The sequence below is a fragment of the Haemaphysalis longicornis genome, unplaced genomic scaffold (genome assembly GCF_048455015.1).
Source record: "Haemaphysalis longicornis isolate Haplotype H1 unplaced genomic scaffold, Haemaphysalis longicornis Haplotype H1 scaffold_11, whole genome shotgun sequence".
NCBI lineage: Eukaryota > Metazoa > Arthropoda > Arachnida > Ixodida > Ixodidae > Haemaphysalis > Haemaphysalis longicornis.
This window is the reverse complement of record NW_027526214.1, coordinates 113,649,010-113,663,095: the sequence shown is the minus strand read 5'-3', so window position 1 is coordinate 113,663,095 and position 14,086 is coordinate 113,649,010. Positions and strand designations below refer to the sequence as shown.

The 14,086-nt window shown below is 47.4% G+C and overlaps 1 protein-coding gene across 3 annotated transcripts in view; it reads left to right on the top strand.

Annotated features, from left to right (window-relative positions):
• LOC144160889 (uncharacterized) overlaps positions 1–12,078 on the top strand; it is a 153,694-nt gene extending 141,616 nt beyond the window's left edge. Inside the window, exons 5-8 of one of the 3 annotated variants that reach the window (XM_077691994.1) lie at positions 6,104–6,151; positions 6,491–6,626; positions 9,212–9,316; positions 11,932–12,078. In XM_077691994.1, the coding sequence (XP_077548120.1) occupies positions 6,104–6,151; positions 6,491–6,626; positions 9,212–9,315 (288 nt within the window). In that variant the 3' untranslated portion in view covers position 9,316; positions 11,932–12,078. The remainder of the gene's footprint in view (positions 1–6,103; positions 6,152–6,490; positions 6,627–9,211; positions 9,317–11,931) is intronic. The other 2 variants (XR_013320426.1, XM_077691995.1) reach the window with 2 other exon arrangements.
• Positions 12,079–14,086: the final 2,008 nt, after the last annotated feature.

Genomic DNA, 14,086 nt, shown 5'->3' with positions numbered 1-14,086 from the left:
GCTGAGCACGAGGTCGGGGTTCGATTCGCGGCCCCGGAGGTCGGTTTTCTGATGGAGGCGAAAAACAAAAACGCCCGTGTGTACGAGATTTCGGCGCACCATAAAGATCCCCAGGTGGTCAAAATTAATCCGGAGCCCTCCACTACGGCGCGCCTCATCGCCTGCGTTGCGTCGGCGCGTTAAACCACACAATCACTCAATCAATCAATCAATCAATCAATCAATCAATCAATCAATCTTAGTTTTGCAAGTGTCTCTATCAGTACGTCTGAAACCGTCAGCCGCTTTGTTGCAGTACAGTGTGCTCCTATCTCTTCGTAACTTGGATAGGTTATATGATTGCTAAACTCCAGCTTCCATGGTGGCGGTATCTTCGGGCTGCTAAACGCTAGGTCTCGCAAGCTTTTTTTCCCAACAACTCCGGACGTTGTCGAGCGAAACGGTCTCGGTGGTTAAGCATTCTGGGTGACCGTCTTTCCGTCAAGGTGGAGTGAGTGCGCCACCAGCATGCACAGTGACGCGATACAATCAAAACGGGGATCTTTTCCACCACCCTCCGCGGTGGCTCAGTGGCTAAGGCGTTGCGCTGCTGAGCACGAGGTCGGGGTTCGATTCGCGGCCCCGGAGGTCGGTTTTTCTGATGGAGGCGAAAAACAAAAACGCCCGTGTGTACGAGATTTCGGCGCACGATAAAGATCCCCAGGTGGACAAAATTAATCCGGAGCCCTCCACTACGGCGCGCCTCATCGCCTGCGTTGCGTCGGCGCGTTAAACCACACAATCACTCAATCAATCATTTAATCAATCAATCTTTGTTTTGCAAGTGTCTCTATCAGTACGTCTGAAACCGTCAGCCGCTTTCTTGCAGTACAGTGTGCTCCTATCTCTTCGTAACTTGGATAGGTTATATGATTGCTAAACTCCAGCTTCCATGGTGGCGGTATCTTCGGGCTGCTAAACGCTAGGTCTCGCAAGGTTTTTTTCCCAACAACTCCGGACGTTGTCGAGCGAAACGGTCTCGGTGGTTAAGCATTCTGGGTGACCGTCTTTCCGTCAAGGTGGAGTGAGTGCGCCACCAGCATGCACAGTGACGCGATACAACCAAAACGGGGATCTTTTCCACCACCCGCCGCGGTGGCTCAGTGGCTAAGGCGTTGCGCTGCTGAGCACGAGGTCGGGGGTTCGATTCCCGGCATCGGAGGTCGCTTTTCTGATGGAGGCGAAAAACAAAAACGCCTGTGTGTACGAGATTTCGCCGCACGATAAAGATCCCCTGGTTGTCAAAATTAATCCGGAGCCCTCCACTACGGCGCGCCTCATCGCCTGCGTTGCGTCGGCGCGTTAAACCCCACAATCACTCACTCACTCAATCAATCAATCAATCAATCAATCAATCAATCAATCAATCAATCAATCTTAGTTTTGCAAGTGTCTCTATCAGTACGTCTGAAACCGTCAGCCGCTTTGTTGCAGTACAGTGTGCTCCTATCTCTTCGTAACTTGGATAGGTTATATGATTGCTAAACTCCAGCTTCCATGGTGGCCGTATCTTCGGGCTCCTAAACGCTAGATCTCGCAAGCTTTTTTTCCAAACAACTCCGGACGTTGTCGAGCGAAACGGTCTCGGTTGTTAAGCATTCTGGGTGACCGTCTTTCCGTCAAGGTGGAGTGAGTGCGCCACCAGCATGCACAGTGACGCGATACAAACAAAAAGGGGATCTTTTCCACCACCCTCCGCGGTGGCTCAGTGGCTAAGGCGTTGCGCTGCTGAGCACGAGGTCGGGGGTTCGATTGCCGGCATCGGAGGTCGGTTTTCTGATGGAGGCAAAAAACAAAAACGCCCGTGTGTACGAGATTTCGGCGCACCATAAAGATCCCCAGGTGGTCAAAATTAATCCGGAGCCCTCCACTACGGCGCGCCTCATCGCCTGCGTTGCGTCGGCGCGTTAAACCACACAATCACTCAATCAATCAATCAATCAATCAATCTTAGTTTTGCAAGTGTCTCTATCAGTACGTCTGAAACCGTCAGCCGCTTTGTTGCAGTACAGTGTGCTCCTATCTCTTCGTAACTTGGATAGGTTATATGATTGCTAAACTCCAGCTTCCATAGTGGCGGTATCTTCGGGCTGCTAAACGCTAGGTCTCGCAAGCTTTTTTTCCCAACAACTCCGGACGTTGTCGAGCGAAACGGTCTCGGTGGTTAAGCATTCTGGGTGACCGTCTTTCCGTCAAGGTGGAGTGAGTGCGCCACCAGCATGCACAGTGACGCGATACAATCAAAACGGGGATCTTTTCCACCACTCTCCGCGGTGGCTCAGTGGCTAAGGCGTTGCGCTGCTGAGCACGAGGTCGGGGTTCGATTCGCGGACCCGGAGGTCGGTTTTCTGATGGAGGCGAAAAACAAAAACGCCCGTGTGTACGAGATTTCGGCGCACCATAAAGATCCCCAGGTGGTCAAAATTAATCCGGAGCCCTCCACTACGGCGCGCCTCATCGCCTGCGTTGCGTCGGCGCGTTAAACCACACAATCACTCAATCAATCAATCAATCAATCAATCAATCAATCAATCAATCTTAGTTTTGCAAGTGTCTCTATCAGTACGTCTGAAACCGTCAGCCGCTTTGTTGCAGTACAGTGTGCTCCTATCTCTTCGTAACTTGGATAGGTTATATGATTGCTAAACTCCAGCTTCCATGGTGGCGGTATCTTCGGGCTGCTAAACGCTAGGTCTCGCAAGCTTTTTTTCCCAACAACTCCGGACGTTGTCGAGCGAAACGGTCTCGGTGGTTAAGCATTCTGGGTGACCGTCTTTCCGTCAAGGTGGAGTGAGTGCGCCACCAGCATGCACAGTGACGCGATACAATCAAAACGGGGATCTTTTCCACCACCCTCCGTGGTGGCTCAGTGGCTAAGGCGTTGCGCTGCTGAGCACGAGGTCGGGGTTCGATTCGCGGCCCCGGAGGTCGGTTTTTCTGATGGAGGCGAAAAACAAAAACGCCCGTGTGTACGAGATTTCGGCGCACGATAAAGATCCCCAGGTGGACAAAATTAATCCGGAGCCCTCCACTACGGCGCGCCTCATCGCCTGCGTTGCGTCGGCGCGTTAAACCACACAATCACTCAATCAATCAATCAATCAATCAATCAATCTTAGTTTTGCAAGTGTCTCTATCAGTACGTCTGAAACCGTCAGCCGCTTTGTTGCAGTACAGTGTGCTCCTATCTCTTCGTAACTTGGATAGGTTATATGATTGCTAAACTCCAGCTTCCATGGTGGCGGTATCTTAGGGCTGCTAAACGCTAGGTCTCGCAAGCTTTTTTTCCCAACAACTCCGGACGTTGTCGAGCGAAACGGTCTCGGTGGTTAAGCATTCTGGGTGACCGTCTTTCCGTCAAGGTGGAGTGAGTGCGCCACCAGCATGCACAGTGACGCGATACAATCAAAAAGGGGATCTTTTCCACCACCCTCCGCGGTGGCTCAGTGGCTAAGGCGTTGCGCTGCTGAGCACGAGGCTGGGGGTTCGATTGCCGGCATCGGAGGTCGGTTTTCTGATGGAGGCAAAAAACAAAAACGCCCGTGTGTTCGAGATTTCGGCGCACGACAAAGATCCGCAGTTGGTCAAAATTAATCCGGGGCCCTCCACTACGGCGCGCCTCATCGCCTGCGTTGCGTCGGCGCGTTAAACCCTACAACCAATCAATCAATCAATCAATCAATCAATCAATCAATCTTTCCCACCCACCGAAGTTGCGACAGCACGCACGCAGCTTCCAAGCCACAGCGACGGCCAGAGGAAGCAGGAGGTATTGAGGCAGTGGGATTGCTAGGCCTAATTAACGGCTTGGTAAAGCGGCCTGCTTTTGGTTTAGTGACTCTTTCGAAGGTTGGTTTTTGGATCGACGAAGTTAGCAAACCTTCATAAATACTCGAATGCAGTGGAAGAAGGGCACTCGCATAGCATGAATGGCATGAACTTGCGAAAAAACCTGGAGCAAGAATAAAACGTGACTGCGCGGCGCGCCACACTAACGGCGGTCGCTGTAGAAAAGGAAAAGAATGTGGAACGCCCGCGACCTCAATGTACTTGGCCGTAAGTTTCTAGAAAACTACCAGAAGGTATTCTTTATTGTGTCCTTTACGTGGAACAATTGAAATATGCTTGGTCAATGAAGTTTGCCATTTTACATTAAGCAGGGAAAGAAGAGGTTACTGCAGCGAAACAATATCTTGGAAGGAAACCATGCTAAAAAAAATTTCCCCGCATTTCCCCGAGGGGGAGAATGTGAAAGTGCGAATGCACGGTTGTCGGCCCGCTTGCGGCGCTTGCGCTCGGCCCCCGCAGCCCACCGCCTCGCCGCCTTCTCTTCCATCTCTTCCATCGGGTTTGTACTATCACGTGTACACCACGCAGTTATCAAGCCGCTATAACGCCGCTGAGTCGCCAACCCACGCCGCTGACGACGTAGTTTGAATGCGTTAAAGATATAAGGCGCGTCACTAACACTGATATTAGCGTCGTGTCCGTCGCTTGGTCGGTAGAGCGTCGCGCTGCGGCCGCAAAGTCCTCGGATCGAAACCTGGCGCCGGATGCTGTTTCTTTTTTAAATATAGAGGAACACTGCGGACGCCAACGCCGCCGACGCCGCCGCCGCCGCCGCCGGCGGTGGATGGTTTGGGGTCGCTTATAAAGTGCATTCGCACTTAAAAACACTGTTTAGAATCTTCAAATGCGTCAGCATATCCTGTACGTGCGGATCCGGGTCGTCAGCATACAATGGTATCTACGCACAGTGAATTTTGTTTGTTGCTTGCCCTTTATGCCCGTGTGTATTTGTGCCCAATACGCGTGCAGAGAGGTTTTTGCTGTAAGACAATGGGCATATGCCGCGTAGTTGTGAAATAAGAAGCCTATAATGTGTTACCATTTTCTAAAAATGCAGTTTTATAGCACTGCCATTATCAACTAATTTAGATGAAACTACCTACTATCATTGCAGATGCGTATTTCTTGTAGAATTATCTGCATCCTCAGCAGGTTAAGACACTAATATTTCCCCTGCATTGCCCTTTTCATTTGCGTCTTTACTTTTTAAGTGCGAATGCACTTTATAAGCGACCCCAAACCATCCACCGCCGGCGGCGCCGGCGGCGGCGTCCGCAGTGCTCCTCTATATTTAAAAAAGAAACAGCATCCGGCGCCAGGTTTCGATCCGAGGACTTTGCGGCCGCAGCGCGACGCTCTACCGACCAAGCCACGGACGCGACGCTGATTTCAGTGTTAGTGACGGGCCTTATATCTTTAACGCATTTAAACTACGTCGTCAGCGGCGTGCGTTGGCGACTCAGCGGCGTTATAGCGGCTTGATAACTGCGTGGTGTACACGTGATACTACAAACCCGATGGAAGAGATGGAAGAGAAGGCGGCGAGGCGGTGGGCTGCGGGGGCCGAGCGCAAGCGCCGGAAGCGGGCCGACAACCGTGCATTCGCACTTTCACATTCTCCCCCTCGGGGAAATGCGGGGGAATTTTTTTAATAACAACATTATAATAACAATAATACTTTTATTACACAAAACACAAAACTGTACAAAATCACAGGCTTGCCAGAGCTACAGTAGGCTTGAAGGGCAGCGCTTGGCGGGCTCTGTCCTTAGTGTAAAGTGGAAGACAAGAAAAAAGTTTTAGTTAGAAAATGTAAAAAGGTATATGCATTTTCCTTTTTTGAGGCATTACCTATTGAAACAACCTCCTCATTCTATATAGATATTTTTTGTGGATGCAAGAGTAAAGCATGTTCGCTGTCGAAAAATGTACAAAAGAGGTTTTTCGCAGACAATTGCATAATCTACAGTAAGAGGGTATGTCGGCAAAGCAACTTCCTATACGCTTCTTTCATGCATAACTGCTTGTGTGGGGCGAGCTCTGTTGGTGGCAGCCTTATGTTGCTTTGAAGATGTAAAAATTACAATGCGTGATTTAGAAAAACTTGACTCTTAATATCATAACCAAAAGATCAAATATTCGTTTTAGTTATTGATTTTGAAGAACTCATCAGCTACCGAAATACATTTTCTGCACTTTTCATTACTTTTCGCAGGGATTTAAACCTTCGATGGGGATTGACAAGATTTTTCGGCCTATGGAAGTAAGTTTTATGCCCTGAAAATTTTTATTTTCAAAAGTGCAGCGAAAGTGGGTAAAGAGTAAGAAATGTGTGAAAAACGGGAATTAGGCATTAACAATAGTGAGTAGAGAAATGTTTCCGAGAGGTTCAACCCTCTTCAGAGGTTCAAACATATTTACAAAGACAAAGTGATACGTACCTCTAAACCAAACATTTGATTGCAAACAAAACCTTGTATATAGCGAGAGGTGCTTCATAACGGAACATATTGTCACGTGTTTCTTAACGTTGGCACCAACTGGCGACTTTGAGGATGAAGAAGTGGTTGCGTGCGCGTGGTCTCTCATCATTGTCATTCAGAGCTCTGGCGCTCGCGCTTGGAACCCTGTGCTCGAGCTATCCCACAAAAGCCTCCCGCTGCTTGCACTGACCTGGTCGGCTCCTTCAAGGTCCCCGGCTCAGCAACTGCGGGTTTATATCACGCGGCGATATATAGGTAAGGCTTTCCACTCCGCCTGTCATTGTGGAGCCAGAACTAGCAAAAGTACGTGGAATACATGGTGATGCAGCATTCAGATTATAACTTATTTCAACGTGCACAGATGTGCTATAGACAAAATGAAGCACGTTCGAAAGCGATTTTCGCCTTCTAAACAATGTGGCAATAGAATTTTGGCGGTAGGCACTTTTATGCCGATCATTTATCAGGACATGCTTCTTACCTCCTCTGTCCTGGCGACCGCCACACTAGTACCGTTGTCTCGGGCAAAGTCAGAAATTAAAAAAAAAATAAGGAAGCGATAGCTGTCTAAATTTCAGGTTTGATGCTGTCTCAAGGTGCAGAAATTGCGAAAGGAAAGGATACGGTGCTCCTATTAGACCTTTTCGCAAAAAAAAATTCAAGCATCTCCACGAAGTGAATCATGACGATTGGGGGAAGCATTGGGGTTTGTTCTTACCGTAAATGACCCGTGGCATTGCCCACTCGAGCATGTAAACGAGTGACCATGCGTGCGTCAGTATATACAATTCCAATCTAACCGATACCATCCAATCCAATCTAACCCAATTCAAATCGAAATCCAAATCCAAACTCGAACCTAATCCAATTCAACTCAATTCAATTCAATCTAGTCCAATCGAATCCAAACCAATACTTCTCGCGCATGCACAGCAGTGTTCCGGAATGGGTATCCCCATTCCATCCAAATTCCATTCCGATGAATTAAAACTTGTGGTGATTTCATTTCGTTCAATTCCTCGGTATGACAAAACTTGGTCTATTCCCAAGCCTGGAATGGACGGGTAGTTCAATTCCATTTCTTTAATTCCTCGACGTGAAAACTGTCTCTTACGTGGTGCTGTAGTTAGTTACCAAGGAACGCAAAATGAATAAGACGTTATCCTACTCGTTCAAATCTACGAAAGCACGGAGAACATGTCACTTATCCAAGAAGTGGCAGCAGCTTGGTAACATATTTGTGCAGAACAACCGCCCTCCTCATGCAAAAAGAGGCAGGCTCACAGCTGCCCCTTTTTTGCATAACAAGCAGCGGAAGTATTGCTACCTATTATAGTTTTCGCGTGTTAGCTTGTTGTAATGGTTTGCTCCTGCGTGACTCGAGATGAAGTAGCTATTAGGTTCATGTCTCATTTTTCTGTTTTGTTGCACAGCCTGTAGACCGCTATTTCTATCTGATTCGCGTACCGTTAGACCAGCGGCATTAGTATACTGTGGAAAACTCACAGGCATGTCGCGCGTGCCTAACTCATATTTACACGAACTAAAAATGCTTGCTTGACTGATTTCAAGTGAATGTAGAGAATTGAGCAGTAAAATTATGTACCAAGGCGAGAGACGGCCAAGGAGCGTCACGGAACACTGTTAACAGTTTTTCCATTCACCGTTTGAAAGGCGTCATCGCTTCGGCGTTGACCTCCATTACGCTTGCTTATTCGCCTGGCTGAATCCCTGGCCCTGACCCTATAGCCTCAGCCCAATCCGTTCAATACAGGATATTACTTATGACCCCATAATTTTTCTGCGCATGCAAAGGTATGCCCTAAGCTAATACTGGACGTTTTGTACGCGACTTCAGCGCTGTGTGGTTTCCCAACATAACGAAAGAAATTGGACAAATGAATAATCGGGCTTGTTGATAGGGCTGCTAGATTTCTTTGGCAAAAAGCACTTCGGTCAGCTGTTCTAAAGATCGTTTACTCGCCACCACGTGTAGAGTGACGGAATCACGTCGTGATGAGAGCTCTAGCAATATAAAGATGTGTGGTCAGGCATTCTGTTTCTACGAACGAGCAACCTATATGCATCAGGACCTTATCAAAATTTTGAAACGAGGCATTCCTACGTGAGTTGAGGCGAGGCCCCAGTTTTCAACCTTACGAGTAAGGCTTCAGTATTCAGGCGCAAAGGCCACGTGAGCAAACCGTGAGCAGGTTTCTCACAACTGTAGGAGAGCCCCGTACGTTCGGATCTATGTAAAGCACGATATCTCGCTGCTTTCAGCTGTCAAAGCATTTCCAAACAAGGGCGACGCTGGAGCCGGGAGTTTGAGAAACAAACGCCCTTTGGTAGCTGTGTCTTCTGCATTGTAGTATATAATCTCTATTGTAGTCATACATCCTAGCTTCCCATTACCGTAGCACAGCATGGTGGTAGAAAGCTCAGTAGCACATCCGCAGCAGGCTTCTTACGTTTATAGCGGGTGCCGGACACGTGGTCTCCTCAACCACATTTTTCTCTTTGCTTCCTGCCACAATGCCTACCAGGTCGGTTTACAAGCCACAATGCTCTGCATTGCGCCCCGGGTATTGAGGGTGTGCGGAGAACGCCACTTAGACTCGTTGTTTCATGTTTCATGCACGGACGCTTTACATATGGCCTCGGCACACGGCGCCTGCCATTGCGATTCCCGTCTGCTGTCGGCGCCACTCACAGTTGGGCAGAGACAACTATACCTCAAATATCCTGCCAAAGTACGAAAAGCTGACCTTATGGCGCTACCGGGCAGACGTAATGATTCACAGCCAAATGGTCGAAAACTTTTATTCATTTGTTTCTAGGCATTTTGTCGCGATCAGCGGGCAGTCCGCGGCATGGATGGACTTCGTCCCAGCGACAAAGAGTTTCGTGTGGCATCAGCAATCGCTGCAACCAGCAAAGCTAAAGTAAATAGTTTTGGCCACTTGGGTCCGCCTGAGCCCCACTTAAAGACTCATGAATATAGTACGAGACTTTTGACACTACATGCTACATACTGCATGCTACATGCTGAGAAAGGATTTGGAGAACCACGCGGGGAATTAACCCTGGATGTTTTCTTTTCTTTTCCTCCTCTCTGGTGGCCGTAATCCAGGGCATTTCAGCAGAAAGTGCCAGTAAGCGTGGACTGGTGGGGTCACATGGTTCTAACCGCAATGGTTTTAACCTCAAGGTTAACAGGCCATGGGCAGAAAATTATGCAGGGACGTAGCACAATAAAGAAAATATCTTGGAAGAGGGACCACAAAGATCGCGCACATTTAGTTTCATTGTAGCGGACGACTTGGACGTCTATGAACCCCCCACAAGGACGGAAATATGTAGTGCAACATTTATTAACACGTCCTGCTGAGAAAGAGTTCTGAGAATCACATGGTTCTAACATAACATGCTTTCTTCTCCTTCATCTCGGTCTCTTTAGAAGCGAAGGCCAGTCGTAGTGCACAAGGATGGTACCGTGATTCAAGCTAAATCCTTTCCCCCTTTTGGGCATTTTTTTTTATTCTTCAGGGTAGTTGTATACGCAATGTAAAAGAAATGGCATTTTCGTGCTTGATTTTATATTTCCTTTGAACACGGAAGTGTTCAAAGGAAATATTTTGTGTACGAGCACCAACTCAGGGTGCTCGTACACTTCGATCAAAGTCAATCAATCTACGTTTCAAAAGTGATGAGCGGCTACAGCGACGACAATCGGTTGACATCTTTGAGGGCAGCCTCCAGAAATACTGCTTTTTCAATTGCAAAAAGTTGTACAAATAAATGATTTCTCACGGGCTAACATGACCCGCTCCGTCATTCACTGCTGATTTATTCAAGTGTGGAACAATTTTTTTTATTTAACGATGTTGCAACTAAGTAATTATTACACTTTCTATTCAGCAACCTTTGCGCAGAATATATAAACACTTTCTATTCAGCAACCTTTGCGCAGAATATATAAGCGATCCGCGAACTTCGGTTAACCGCCCCTGTGACGAATTTTCGTAAGTGAAAAACTGGCCTTTGACTAATGATCCAATGTGACCAAACGGCCTATTACGAACCCGCCTATGACAAAATGCCATGTGCGGAACGGGCCTACACCCGTTTTTTTTTATTCCGTCCATGAAGCGGAGTCAAAATTGACAAGAAAAAATGTAAAGGTCGTGGCGGTACACCGTTCGAATTTGCGGCTATTTCGCGGTGGGGAGTAATGCGCGAGAAGAACGCAGAAGCACCCGCGAGTCCTCTTGCCGAATGACACGAAGTGACAATACGAAACGCTGCTTTCGCTGGTTTTATACTCGGTATTTATTGAAAGATGCTTGGTACACCCCCAGTTTCTACTTATTCGCGGCTAACCAAGAAAACCCGGAGCCTGTGGCGGTGTGGCTTTCGGATTCTATTCTAAATCAAGGTACGAGCCTCCGTGAGAGGGTCAACAATGACAGCGCTGCTGGCGAACGAAACATAGTGCAAATAAGGCACGCTGCGTTTGTCGCCTTCGTACCTAACATTTCGTAGGAGCTGCTTGTTATTTCTTCCGTGTAGACGTAGTACAGAAGTGATAAAGATAATGTGCAGGCAATAGTGCAAAAGCTTTCAGACTCTAACCCATTTCAAAGTGCGAAGATAGGTCTGATGGAAAATGCCGCACGCATGTATAAACCAAATATTTGACAGGCTCTTCGCATTCCAGTGACCGAATCGACTTCCTATATTCAATCGTAGTACAGAAAGAGTTAAGAATCAGGAATTAGCCACGTAACCTGATTGTATATTAATTTACGAAGAATATGAGGCAAACTCAAACAAAGCACCTCAGCTGCCCAAAATAGAAAAAAAAATAAAATATCAACAAACTCCTGTTAAGGAGAACTGGAAGGGGCCGTACAAACCTCGTCGCATTATCAAACACTCGGTTCAAGGGGTTGTATTTTGTATTGGGCATACAACCAAAAATAATAAGGGTTCGTCTTAACCGTCTAATTTACCATAACAGAGTTAGGAACAACAGTTGGCTACAGTACATAGAACGCTACTTCTTGGTACATTACATTTCGTTACGCCACAACCAGCTACACAACATGCTGCATCAATAACATCAGGTTCTTTCTTTTTGCGAAAGCTCTTCTTGATTTAGCAGTTAGCCAATGGGGAAGATTGCCGGTATCGTAATTCTTTCTCTGAGGCCATGAAAGAAGAAAACTCCGAAAGGTCGCCTTGGACTTCGGAAATAAAAAGTGAACACGGATGAAAAATGAACGTAGAACGTCCAAGTCTACTGCAGGTACCTTTTCAGCGATGGTTGAAATTACTTTTCTTGTTTTTTGCGTAACAGACTAAGCGATTCGTGTTTGTGATAAAAACCCGAGACGCATAAACACTTTGCGATTAAAACACGTTGCATTCATCGCGCCTTAAAGAGAGTTGAAATTATCTCTGACATTAGTATTGGCAACAAAGCGAAGTTAGTAAAGCTGATAATCAAATATGATGCATTTTTTGGTTTATTGCAACCATTTCTCTTGTTTTTCAGACCTGCATAAGAAAGCTGTATCTTTGATTACGGGGATGCTGGCGAACCTCGCTGAAAATTGCTTACTTGAACCTGAACAATGTATCTTCAGAAAAGCCCTTCAGAGATATAAAGCGCTAAAAAACTACATTCCCAGTGGGTTTAATAAATATCTGTCATAAAGGTTTTCGGAGTGTCTTGGGGATGCAGGGAGCCGGTGCGAGTGCTTAACATGAACCTGGCCTATCTGTAACCTCGCTGAAGGATCTTGTGTGTATTTGCTTTGTGGCTCTGTTGTATGTCGTCCTAATTGTTTTTTTTACGTCTAGTGTGTTGTCTGTGCGTTAAAAACAATCGCCGCGGCCCGTTTCAGGAAAGCGTTGCCTGACGTGTGGCTTGATGGGAGCCTTGGTTACTGTTCATATGCTCACTGTTTCTGAGCGCTTCAACAGCGGACTCTTTCTCTGCCTGCTCGTTGCCAGTGGTCTCAGCGTGGCCTTACCACAGGACCACTTCTTTTGTGGGCATACGCAGAGATGACGGTGTTGACCTGACTCTCTGGCTTTTGCTGAGCTTCGTAGATGACAATGCGCTCAATTTATTTCAGCAATATTTAGATGGTATGGACGAATGCGAAGTTCTGAGCAGATCGTAATTTTTTCTGTCCGCAGTTGAAAATACCATGAATTGTTCGACTGCGCCCATGTGAGCGCGGGACTGAAGGGAACCAACCGGCAGTCAAAAATACCAAGAAAATGCCTAACGCCAGTGTGTGGGCGCCTCGCGACGCCCGCACAGAGTCTCCTGCACAGATGGGTGAAGCCAAGCATGCCCATTTATAGAGCTCTCCCTAGATTGTGGCGACCGCCCAGCAGTTCAGAAAAACAGGAAACTCCCGAGCACTCCCATGTACGTGCCTCGCGGTGACGGGGCAGCATCATTGGCTCACGTTTGCAAGCCAGCCATACCCACTTGGGAGGTTTGCCAAGCTTTGCCAAAAGAAAAAAAACTCCAGCGTTAGCAGTTATCGTGCAAAACTTGCTCTGAACGAGAAAGACAGGTCAGCGCAAACGCCCCTCCAAGGAGATGTCCAGTGATTAATCACTTCCAAAAAATGAAGGATGCTCACACTTATGGCACCAATGTTGGAGTAAAGGTAGTCGCGGCAGCAGCGAAGAAGCAAATCGGCTGCAATCATTGACTCAAACCATCGTGAGGGTAGTGAAGGTTGCGTACAGCTTCGCTACATTCAAGTCTTATCTTCAGCTTTGCTACCTTCCAGCAATGCCTGACAAAATAGTGGTTGGTACTTTCATGGTTCTGCACGCATTAAAGTTTCGTTCATGAGCAGCACAAACACCATATTGGAAGTCTTCGAAGCGTCACTGTACATCTTCTCAGCAAATCGCATTACGCATCATAGATATTTTCTAGGCGTCTAAAATCGGCTTTGCTGATGCCCAGGATATATTCTGCAGTGATTTACATTACCTATACTAGAGGTAATGTATTTAACAAGTGTATTTGTCTCTTGAAATCAACCGAAAAATGAATTCTGAAATGCTTCACGCAAACTATGCGCTTAAAGGCCAACTGCACTCAAATTTCACCCTGGCTAAGTGACTTCGAAATGTGTAGTAGGTACCATGAGAACTACTGCGACGCCACCGGTAGCTCTGTACAATGTGTGGTTATTCAGTTTTAGGCACTCAAAACAACGCCCTTGCAGACAACAAAGCGCCTGCCGGCGTGTTGCGAAAACAGCCATTTAGCGGAAGTGACATGCCAGCCGTCTAGGCCGATCGGCCTGCCTCGCAGCGGGGGAATCCAGTAAACTCGCATTTCGCGGCGGCAGGCCTGGCTTTCATGGCTACAAAGAGTCCTCGTTACCAGGGTGTCGAACCGGAACCGGAACCGAACCGAAAACCGGAACCGAACCCGAATTTTTGCCCGGAACCGGAACTGAACCGGAACTGTATTTTTTCCGCCATTTTGGAACTGAACCCGAACCGGAACGAATCGAAGGAACCGTTCCGAACCGGTTCCGGGGCTTCAAAAATGTGATTTCTAGTTTTCCAGTTCGGTACCCGACCTTGCGTCTGAAGATATTTTGCCACTCCCCACACAGAACCATGAAATATTTTGCGTAGTCTGCAGTTCCCAAGGCCCATCATGT